The sequence below is a fragment of the Nannochloropsis gaditana genome, assembly GCF_000240725.1.
Source record: "Nannochloropsis gaditana CCMP526 unplaced genomic scaffold scaffold829, whole genome shotgun sequence".
NCBI classification, from domain to species: Eukaryota; class Eustigmatophyceae; order Eustigmatales; family Monodopsidaceae; genus Microchloropsis; species Microchloropsis gaditana.
In genome coordinates, this window is record NW_005803124.1 from 1 (window position 1) to 11,909 (window position 11,909).

The window sequence follows — 11,909 nt, forward strand, 5'->3', positions numbered from 1 at the left end:
CTAACCCTAACCCTAACCCTAACCCTAACCCTAACCCTAACCCTAACCCTAAACCCGAACCCTAACCCAAACCCGAACCCTAACCCTAGCCCTAACCCTAACCCTAACCCTATCTATATCGATATCAAAAGTCGACGTCACGCAGCTGGCTCTAATGTTTATCGAGAGGGGAGAGGTCATGTCTTTGAGGGGAAATTCAAAGAATACGAACGAGTTTGACGCCGTTTGGGGTTCAGGGGACATTCAAAGAATACGAACGAGTTTGACGCCGTTTGGGGGTTGGGTCTAATATGACACACCTCACACGTGTTACTCACCCTAACCCTAACACATTGGGGGCATGAGATATAGCGAGTGGACAGTCTGACAGGTACATGTTTATCTAGAGGGGAGAGGTCATGTGTTTGAGGGGACATTCAAAGAATACGAACGAGTTTGACGCCGTTTAGGGGTTGGGTCTAATATGACAATAGTTAGATGACCTCATACGTGTTATTAATCGATATTCAAGGACGCTTTGTGACCTCACACGTTTTATTAGTAGATAATCAAGGATGCTTTGGGGTGGTCTTGATTCTGAGACTACTCTCCGGACGCTGAGTCTCTACCTCCCTGTTCCGCCAAGGAATTAGATTAGCTCTGCTTTAATAATCATAGAACGCTTAGGAGTATCTCAATCAGGAGTCAGAGATACTTTCCACTGATACTTGGTACTGGTGAGGAGATGACTGTTACTAGCGTCAAGACGTGAGCTCTCGATGAAGATTAGATACCCATCTTTATGACAATTCCTGGACTAGTGTCGGTCCTGTGTATAGCACATATGCAAGCTCATTAGCACTCAGCCATCATAAAATGCTATGATACTGAGGATATCTTTTAATTTGATGCCTACCCGAAAAATCCATTGTTCGCGTCTTGAACGGCTGTCCTTAGGCTATTCTCACCCGTGTTGAGAGACATGCTATCTACTCGTTGGAAGTCTGTCAGGTTCACCTTTACGACTATGGCTGGACTAGTGCCAGTCCTGCGGGTATTGTATAGGCAAGCATATCAGCTGCTGATAGAGCATGATACAGAGCTTTGAGCTTCCCTGGAGACGTCGCTTACCCGAAATATGCATAGTCGCCCTTAAGAACCGCTGAGTATAGTCGATCTTCACCGGAAGGGAGAGTGATGCCGTCCACTCGAGTAAAGTCCGTCAGATTGACCTTGACAACTCTGCCTGGAGATCTGTCACAACTGCGTGTAGTTTATAGTCCGACTTATGAGTGACTTTGATAGCATGGAGAGAGCTACGGCCCTACCCACTCTTTTGGAGCCATTTTTTACCCGTAATATGCGTAGTCCCCGCTCACAACTACCGAGTATGGATCATTTTCACCCGAGTCGAAATCTAAGGAGTCCAGACGAGTAAAGTCCGTCAAGTTCACCCTCACTATCCTGCCTGGACCAATACGCAACCTGTATACGGGGGAATAGCAAGCTCGTCAGGAGCTTAGAGAGCATAAGCTGCTACGGCTCGAAGCATTTCTTCTGAGCCCGTACTTACCCAAAATATGCAAGGTTTCCCCTTGTAAACGAGGGGTATATGGCATTGTCACCCGCGTTGAAAGTCAGACTGTCTACGCGAGTGAAGTCGGTCAGATTCACCTTTACGACTATGCCTGGCGAAGTGGCAGTACTATGTGTAGGATATCGCGAAGTTTATCGGGACCTGGTGAATATCGCGTGCTATGTCACGGTGGACTTCTCATAAGCCTTTACCCGAAATACGCGTAGTCCCCGCTCTCTGTCGCACCCCAGAGGAAATTTTCACCCGTGTTGAAAGATAAGCTGTCCACCCGACTGAAGTCAGTCAGATTCACCTTTACAACTACGCCTGGACCAGTATCAGTCCTGTGTATAGCGTAAAGCCAAGCTTCTAAGAAATTTTAAAAGTATGATGTGCTACTGCGTGCTACCGCACTGAGCACGTCCTCTGAGCCGTTGCGTACCCGAAATACGCATAGTCCCCACTTGCAACTGACGAGATTAGCGAGTTTTCTCCTGCGTTGAATATCAGGCCGTCAACCCGAGTTACGTTGGTAACGGTCATTTTTACCACTCTGCCGGGGGAAGTGTAACTCCTGTGTAGAGGAATGCCAAGCGTAATAGCAGTTTAGAAAGCATAAAGTGCTAAGGCACTGTGAGTTTTGCGGAGACTTTGCTTACCCAAAATACGCATAATCCCCGCGCAGAACGGACGTGAATAACCTATTTTCACCCGGTTCGAGGGTCTGGCTGATTGGCACAAAGGGGGCTGCTGTCGGCTGGATCGTTGGCGTCATGGTCGGAGCTATAGTTGGTGTCATCGTCGGACCTGTCGGCTGCATCGTCGGCGCCTTCGTAGGAGCTGCCGTGGGCTGCATCGTCGGCGTCATGGTCGGAGGTGCTGTCGGCTGCATCGTCGGCGCCTTCGTAGGAGCTGCCGTGGGCTGTATCGTCGGCGTCATGGTCGGAGGTGCTGTCGGCTGCATCGTCGGCGCCTTCGTAGGAGCTGCCGTGGGCTGCATCGTCGGCGTCATGGTCGGAGCCGCAGTAGGCATTGAAGTTGGCGGGAGCGTCTTGGGTAAGAGTACCTCGTACACGTTGAAAGCAGGATCAAAGATAAAAGGCGTGCATACCGTGCCGCAGCAAAAGCACTGACTGGTCATGGTATTCCAGTCGACGAAGAATGGCGTTTCCTCCCCCCCGTTCAGGGAGCAGTATTCGTAGCAAGCCTCCGGGGTATCAATTGATTGGAGATCTCGGTCTCCGGAATGATTCTGAGCGGCGAAGCCGCCATGTCTCTTCATTTCCGAGGATAGTGACAGGCGACGGTCCTGAAAGGGGGCCAGGCGCCCCGCTTGCGAGCATCGCTGTCCTTCACGAAAGAGCATAAACGGCTGCGTGGGATTGATAGAAGGAGCTGGAGTCGGCGCGCAAGACGCGACATATTTTTTTTTCAAGTGTCGTACTTCTACGATTGTAGAGTCGGCCAGCGTCGTGATGCACGAGGCCCCTGTAGTATTCACTAGGTAAGCGAAAGCATCTACTGTCAACGTTTCAGGGGCGCACTCGTCAGCCTTCACCTTCACGCGAAAGCGGCGCTTCCCTCCCTTGCGTTTGGTGAAAGCGAGGCCACGCCAAAAAATAGCCGTCGTTCCGTCGATATTCTCAACAATTTGCGGTGGCGTATAGAGCTTTGAGGACGGACGCATCGCTGTTCGCTCTACCAATAAGCCATTTGGCAGGTTCATTTGGAACTCCAGGTTGTCGACGGGATCTTTGCTTTTGAGCCTGACGGTAATCATGGCCTGGCCCTTGCCTGCCAAGATCGCACGCTTAGCATTCGGCCTAATTTGGGCCTTGAGGGAAAGCCGTGGACATTCCTGAGAGACAGTGCTGAAAATGCTTGCAGAGCCCAGGAGGGCGACTAGGAATACGCTTGAGGAAATTCTCATGCTCAAATGCGGTCAATATGTACTTGTATGGGGGCCTGGGAGCTTGTTTTAAGCTACCAATGAGTGGGCTCTGGTAGGTGTGTGTGGTGTTGGGATTTTTATCACTTTAGGTCGTCCATCAATAAGTACGACAATCATAACTCATGACACTGTAAATTTACTTTATCATTTGGAATTGTTGAGAGCTGGAGTGCGTCTTGCTCAAAACAGTTGAAAGAGAAGATTCTAGAGTCAGATACAAGCGCAACTGAGCCTGGAGCGCAATGGAGATACAGGACATACTCTGGTTTAAAAAATTGAAACACCAGATATAATGAATCTTTTTGTAGAGATACCCTTGATGCCGTCCGTACAGAAAATCGAGAAGCCTTCAGAACTATCTCGAAGATATATAAAAGTGTTTATCGGTGTCAAGAAAGCAATAACGATGATAAGCAATTGAGCCACGTTACATACATGCGTTCATTGCACAAGTTTCAACGGATACACTCGAGAAAACAAAGATATGTTTTTTGAAACAAGACGCCTTCGGCGATTCATGTCATGATCTGTCACAGCAGGGCCCTCTCCCCGACTAACATTTGGTCATTCATGAATGCTGGTCGGTGAACCGATGATCTATCGTGACTTCTACATGAACCTGCGCCCGCCACGCAGGGGCGTGGCTGTCAGACGCCTGCGGCGTACAACCTGTGCCGCACGCAAGCTCGGCACCAAACTGAGGAGGATGGATCGATACGGCCACCGGCTGGGGGGTGACGGCCCCCCCCGCGGGCTTTGGGACGCTCGCACCCCCAGGCGAAATTGCATCATGTACTATCGAAAACGCATTTTTCGATATGAAATCGGACCTCCGGGCAATAAACAACTGAATACATCCAGTAAACAAAGTCTTTCGCTCTATCGTTGTTCGCTTGACGACTATTAGATTAAACAGACCGAAGGGCATTAAGGGGAAAGTAAGAGCGGGGATCTTGCTTCGGAAGAAATCAAAGCGAGTCTAGGTATATGTACGCTGACGCGAATATAGCAATGACATGATTATGACGCTAAGGGAACAGGGATCAGCGATAGAAGGTAGAAAGAGCCGTTTGAGCCGTTTTACAGGATTATATACGTTCTGGGCTCTACGGCGTGTACTACGATGTGCTGATCGCCATTGTGTCATGTCATGGTTTGCGTCCACCTTATCATTTTGTATGTTATCTTACTATAAAACAACAGGACTGGCGTCGACCGTTGTCTTTGGTTGTCTTTGATTGTATTTTGGTTATCTTAGCACGAGATTCTTGGGTGAATCGTTTGGTATATATTCTCAGGGAGAAAAGTGGTGATACTGAAGTATTAATTGGGTATTAGCTTACCCGCGGTGTTTTGGTTAGTTTATTCGCATCATACGCCTTTCGTGTTCATTCCTGCATTAGACACATACGATGCGGTTGCTCCAGTAGCCTTGGCAACTACCGTCGCACCCTCACATCGTGGAGTGCCACCCAAGTCTATTCCGAGCGCTTCTACCACATCTTTGATCCCCAACGTGACTCCTACCCCTGGTTCAAATCCTGATGCATCCACGACACGTCCTAGTACACAGCCCATTGTGGCTTCGATCTCAATGCCTATGACACAACCCACGGCAGTTCTGGTCATGACACCGACGATGGAGCTGACGGTAGCTCCGAGGATGGAGCCTGCGATGCAGCTTACAGTAGCTCCGGTGAACAATCAGACTCTCCGATAAGGTGAAAATGACTTTACAACATCAATTGTGAGCGCGAACTATGCATATTTTAGGTAAGCAAAAGCTCAGAAGACACTTAGTGCCATTGGACTTCACACTCTCGAAGTTGCTGATATATGTAAGGTATACCCTCTAAGGAGACGAGGTAGCGTGGAGATGATTAATCTAACCGACTTCACTCAAGCCGACAGCCTGGCTCTCTCTCAGGAGGGTGAAAACTACGTATAAACGTCGGTTGAAAGAGGGGAGTATGCGTATTTGTGGTACGAAAAGGAAATACACTGTGCAGTAGGACTTTGTGTTGTCAATGTCGCTGATAAGCTAAGGTATACCCTGTACACAGGGTTGAGATTAGAAAATACAGAGTCTTGAAGGTCTCTATCTCGTCTTCAAGTGGAGAGCCCACCTCTTGATAATTGTGACAATCACTCCCATGCGAGTGGCGAGTAGGAATTTTGCGAGGCTTCTGATCGTAGAGCGTTGTAGACTTCTCGTATGCCTAAAAAAAAGAAGTTGACATTCTGGTCGAATTACATGCTATTATAGCCAGCAGCAAGAAAAGATGGTAGGCAGCTTAAATATCTAAAAAAGAACAACTGCTATTATCGTCAGATCGCCACGTATATTTGCCCAGTGATGTTCATTGTGGGTATGGTTCTCAGGCTGAGAGAACACTTCTTGAGAAAAGACAAAGATGCATAGGAAAAGGAATGGAGGGTTATGTATGTAGCAAAAAGCTTGATCTCCCTCGTACCCTCCCTACTTTTCGTCCTCCCTCCCTCGTCCCCTTGCGCCCTGAGCATGATTAATGACTTTCATGTCCACGTACGAGACGAACATCTGCGTGAATTCTGCGTCGTCCTTTACAGACCGCCGGAGAGCACATTTCCCCTCACTCACTGTTTCCTTACCTCTTTATCTCCTCCCCTTCCTCGTTCCTTCCTCCCCTTGCCTCCCTTCACCCCTCCTCCTCCTTCCCGAGATCCTTGTCTTCCTGACCATACCACACCTATGGCATTGTTGCACATTTTAAAAGTCCACCGCTTCTTTTGTTTCCTCAATTCTTTTCCTCCTTCCCTCCCTCCTTCCCTCAGCGCCCTAACGTGAAGATCAGTGAAAGGTGCATGTCACTCTTCCTCTCGATTACCCCTTGAAGTCTCAATCCATTGTATTCAGCTATAATCTTTCCAATCGTAGTGTGAATGAGATTTAAGTCCTTTTCCGCTTTTTCATCGCAGATTTTCTCACTCCATTCCTCCTCACTTGTCCTTTTTACTCCGCTTTTCCCCCCGTGAGCCCTGTACTTTCTCTTCGTCTGTTTCCTACCCTGCCTCCTTCTCCTCCTCCCATCTCTCCTTTGCTTGCATTCCATCTTCTTGGTCAGGTTGTCCTCACTTTATTTTATTGCCTGCCTCATTCATGCCTTTTCTTTCCCATTTAAATGGTGTTCTCGTCTCTCCATTCTCTGCTCCTCTATTGCTTTGGTGTCTGCCTCTTTCCGCGCTTTTTCACATTTTGGTATCTGCCTCCTTCCATGCCTATTCTGATATTGGTGTCTTGTCTGTCTCCTTCCATTCCTCTCCTCCTCTGAGATATTGATCTCTGCCTCTTTCTGCGCCTTTCCTCCTCCATCGTGAGATCTGGTTCTGTGCGCCTAGATATGGACAGGACCAGACGCAGCTCGGAGGAATAAAGCCAGCGATATGCATACATCTGACACGTCGCACTGCACGCGTCCTCTGCCGCAGATAAGCCCAAATAAACGCCTAGTTTTAAAAAGCCTGCCAGTCGAGCAAGTGCATGTCAGTCCTTCGGACTCGTAGACTGGCCCGCACGCTGTAGCTCTCACGGGGACCGTTGTCCAGCTCTTGATCGAGGAGGCTCGGAAAGAAGGGAAGACGACGGAGAAGCAACTGCCAGTAATGTCGTTTGAAACTCAAGAGATGTATAGGGGAAGCTACCGTGGGCCAGCACGTCATGTAAGCTCTTAGAGAGATTGTCTGGGACACTGGCAGTGGGCCCAACCTTACACATGTTGCGGCTCGGGACCGCTGAGCTGAATCTGTCTCTACAAACATATAAGAAGGAGCTTGACAAAGTACAGACACGCCTCACGAAATCTGCGCCGGAGGCAAAGATACTGGAAATGCTAGCCCCGCCGCTGTCGGTGAAAGGAGCTCCGGAGCGGCTGCTTGACAAAGCGTTACAGAAAGCTGAAAGCCTGCTGCAGCAGCACAAAAGATCACGCAGGAGGAGGTGGAGGAGGCAGACTTGGTTGTGGTGCGGGCAAGGCGTATCGGAGTCTGTTTGTAAAAATCAAGAGATGATCGCTTCAGGAGGACAGGAGCGGGACAAAATACAGCGTGGGGGGGAAAAAGCGCACGTCGTGGTGTGGATTAACGACAAAAATCTCATTGATTGAATATTTTAATGGATGCATTTGAGGCAGAAGTGTACATTCGGAATACTGGTCACGCGAATGTCACAGTGTGGAATAACGAAAAATATCTCATTCATTGAATATTCTTATGGATGCATTTGAGGAAGAAGTGTTAATTCGGAGTACTGGTCACATTGACGTTTCCCAGAGAGGGGGGCATCACCTCGTTTGTAGATCGATTCACGCAAAGAAAGTCGCATGGCAGGCAGCTGGTGGTCAAGGCAGATTGCAAAATACTTCAAATACACCCAATAGTTTCTTGTTTTCACTGTCACCGATTTAATTGCGTATTTTTACACCTTTTTTCCCCGTAGAAGTACCGCGTGTACATAATTTTCGAACTGCACATAACCTTTCACTGGTTCTTTCCGGGCGCGACTGAAACCATTTCCCCACGCACCTGATACTTCCTAGATTATTATTTCTTCTACCCCCTCTCGCTTCCATAGCTCTCGCAACATGTCCTCATCCCTAATCCATGCCGCGTAGAGGGCCGCTCCTACAGCGTAATGCGCTGCGAACAGGGCGATCACCGGGTCGAAATCCCCGCTTCTCTCCAGGACAAACTCAGCCATCGGCACCAAGATCAGGCTGCCCAGTGTGGCTAAGCTACTACCACCCGCAAAGACTACCCCTACAAGATGAGGATAACTATCCAAATGTGAGCATGAGACGCCGCCGAGAGTGAAAGCAGAAAGGCCGCGCCGGCCGTGACCCCAAGAGAGGAGAAAAGAAGGGAGGAAGCGGAGTCAGAGGGCGTGTTGTATGTGGTAGTAGCGAGGAGGAGTAAGAAGGCGGGAAGGACTGTGCCGATTGCCTTCAACAGCTGACGTGCTCGCTTTCTGGATCAACCAGCGGCTACCAAGTAATTGGTCAAACAGTCCGACGCGAGGCCTACCAGAGCTTACAACAGGTACGGGGCGAGAGTAAAAGCAGCCAGCTCCGGGACGGCGAGAGTCAACAAGGAAGGATAAAGAATCAGGGGAAATCAGCTTTAAGTAAGATTGAATCCATGGAGTCTTGCTTTGTTTTGTACGACAAACCCTAACCTTTCCGTTATATACACATTGTCTTCCTTGCCTTTATCTTCACCTTACGCTACTGTAATACGAGGGCACCCAAGAAACAAGGCCGTAGCATCCGAGAAACAAGGCCGTAGATACCCCACGCCTTCGTGTATTGTGCTATCGAAGTGGCCCACATCTCCTCCCGGGTGAGCAGAAACCTGGCCTAGGCCCAAGTCAATTTTGCAGGCGGAGCAGAGGAAGTGGTAAAGAGAGAGGCGATCGTCGACGGGGTAGGCGAGGGCTTCAGGTCGACGCGTTGAGATTCGGGCGATGAAAGACCTGATGAGCGACGTCCTTCTGAATTAATTCTCCATTCCTGTACTTCAAATCTTTGAAGCTCACACATCGAGCCCGCACCATCTACGGCAATATGGAAAGCCTCAGAAGCACTATCAGTACACTCTTTGTCTTCCTTCACTTTTTCGCCTTCTCTTGCCAAGATAAATCACTGCTCATATCTTGGGCTGCTTTCTGAATGGGCGCGCAGGACCATGCTTGACGCCCAACCTCGGCAAACTACGCCTGCGTAGAAGAGGCCTGCTTGATGTTAACAGTCTCGATTTTGTGACTGTAAAACTTGAAAAGCAAGAACGAAAGGGAAACAATAATGGCTGCCATCTTATCTCTTCTTTGCCGCCTTTGAAGGCCTGCAAACCCCTGATTGAGTCCTCTAGAGTCCCCGTCGATCGCTGCAGCTAGCTACGCTGGTACTGGACGTGCGGCGCGCGGGACATGGTCGAGCCCTGTCCCGTTTCCTACCCTTGGACCCCTTCAGCTTCGTCACCTGACCCCCCGCCAGGCGAATTGTTTGAGCATCACGACCACAGAGCGTTTCTTGACGGAAAGCTCGGCTCTGCAGCTCGAAGCCACGGGCAGGCAGCGTTCTCAAGCGCTCAAGTCGAGTTCCAAGGCCTCATCCCGTACACAACCCATTACTACCTTGCTGAGCGAGCTTCAAGGTCTTAGCCGTCAGCTTCTCTCTAGCATGGCAACCAGAGACACAGGATAGTCAAACCCGCGATACACAGCACAATTACCTGCTCATAGATTAAAAAGATCCGCCGTCAATGGTCCCAATGTGAACACAAAATTGGAAAAAGATGGTGCACGCTTCCAGTACCTACTTCCTAATTTGATTGAAGGGCCATAAAACAAAGCAAAATGCACAGCCTGATCAAGAATGTATCGGACTGAAGCTTTCGCGTCAACAAAAATCTGTACAGGTATGCTTCTTTTAGACATCCTCCCATTGACCAACACGCAAATTCACGTATCGCCTCTCGCCACCATCTGGCCACCTATACCCTCCCGCATGGATCAAAGCCTGACGTCGCATTTGACCCTTTTTAAAACCGCAGGGGATGATTAACTGACCGAGATTCCTCCACCATAGCGCCAAGTCCACTGTGTTTTTGCTCCAGAGTTTACGAAATATTCATTCCTCTCATCTCCTATTGCATCTCCTTCCCTCCTCGACAACATCGGGCCTCATCCGCTGACGCCAAACTCCTCCAACCTGCAACTCCACACACTCCCGGTCCCGAATTTCTCTCGACTCTTCTCTCGTCCGCCAAGGGGGCTGGGAGGCCGAACAAAGTCCGTGGCTTGCAAAGGCGGGGAGGACGCAAGGGTGTCGCTAGGCTCGTGACCTTGGGGTCAAGCCTCCAGTCTGACCAGGTCGAACTCGATGTTGATGACACCTTTCGCCACGAGGCGCTCCACCCGCATCACCACGTCGCAGACATTCCCCACCAGCAGTCCTTCCAAGGACATAGCCTTGAGCTCCTCCAACGTCTTGAACGTCAGCTCCGCCGCATCGTCCCCTGCGCGCGCCCGGTCCATGGCGCCGGTGGTGATCCAAGCTGCCTGGTGCGTGATCACGTAATGGAAGAGGAACCCCCGGGCCCCGTCCTCCCGCCTGTAGATGGCGTCGGTGGTGCATACCGCGTGCGGATAAAAGCGGAGGTCCTCCTTGGAAAGACTGGTCTCCTCTCTGGCCTCGCGCGCGGCGGCCAGAAGGGTCTCCTCCCCGAGCTCCACGCTGCCCCCCGGCAGGCTCCACTTCCCTTTTCCGGGCTCTTTGCTGCGCTTCACTACGCAGTAACGGGTGGTCTGAGCCCAATATGGAGTGGCATGTGTGGGGAAAGCGGAAGATGGATGGGTCAGAGGGTAGCGATAAGGTGGGAGAGGCCGGGGTGGACAGGAAAGCGCGACCTCGTCTCCCGCTGACACGTTCTTTGAGGGGCATGACCCCAGTATCTCGGATATCCGGCGGCTGTCACAAGCGTCCAAACCAACGAAAAGGCAAAAAGCCAGCGACCAGATACCCACCGGTCCTGTCTTCCCATTCCCCTCCTTCCCTACCTTCTCAAAGGCGGAGGGTCTCGTGGCAATGGTCACCGCCACCGCGGCCCGAGCGTGCAGCAGAAATGCATTTACACTTATTTCTTCTCTGCTGCTGCTGCTGCCTCTGCTGACGTCGCCGGCATACACACCCTCTCCGGTTCCGGTATGGATGTTGCTGGCGGGCGGGCCCGTGCTTTTGCTTTTGTTCGGCAAGGCGCCTTTTATAGGTGAAACCGATACAGCGCCCTCTCTTTTATTGTTTTTGCCTAAATTAACGGGGGGTGCAGGGGCTGATGACTGATCCGCACCTGGATTCCCGGTGACGGGCTCAGCATCTGGTGAAGGCCAGTGGAGGGGAGGCAAGCCGGTGCGAAAGACTTCATCCCCTGCTTCCGCAGGACCCTGAATGCTTCCAGCGTTCCTCTTCTCGTTGTTGGCAGCGCTGCCTGCGCCACTAAAGCCACTTGTATTTGCGTCTCACCACATGAGTAATCTCCGGCCTATGCCCAGCCCTTTCGTCGTCCAGTACCTCCGAGCCATGCCTCCATTTGCGGCCATCGTGGCCGGGCACCGCGTAGTAGGACATGTCAATCGTGGCGGCAGTCTCATTGCCGTACCAAGAAGCCATCAACTCGGGGACGGTTTTCTCAGTGTACAATTTGGGCGCCACGCACGCCACTTTCCGGACACCAGCAGCGTGTGGGGCGCGGACGGCCGCCAGCAGGCAGTCGACTTGGTCGGACAGCGCGACAGAGCAGAGTGCCGCCTCGGGGAACTTCTCGGGCTTGGCCGTCGTGTATGGCACGGGGGTGCAGACGGCCGGGGGCACT

At 50.9% G+C, this 11,909-nt stretch overlaps 2 protein-coding genes across 2 annotated transcripts; both read right to left on the reverse strand.

Annotated features, from left to right (window-relative positions):
• Window positions 1–2,210: 2,210 nt before the first annotated feature.
• On the reverse strand, window positions 2,211–2,696 carry NGA_0503000 (uncharacterized protein; the record flags this gene model as incomplete). The annotated part of the gene is made up of 1 exon (XM_005853559.1): window positions 2,211–2,696. The coding sequence occupies one exon, from the start codon at window positions 2,694–2,696 to the stop codon at window positions 2,211–2,213; it is 486 nt and encodes a 161-aa protein (XP_005853621.1).
• Window positions 2,697–10,143: 7,447 nt separating this feature from the next.
• Window positions 10,144–11,863, reverse strand: NGA_0502900 (uncharacterized protein; the record flags this gene model as incomplete). Its single annotated transcript, XM_005853558.1, has 2 exons — window positions 10,144–10,845; window positions 11,609–11,863. Coding segments are annotated over 2 exons (711 nt in total), but the record flags the coding sequence as incomplete, so codon positions are not given.
• Between the last annotated feature and the right edge of the window lie 46 nt (window positions 11,864–11,909).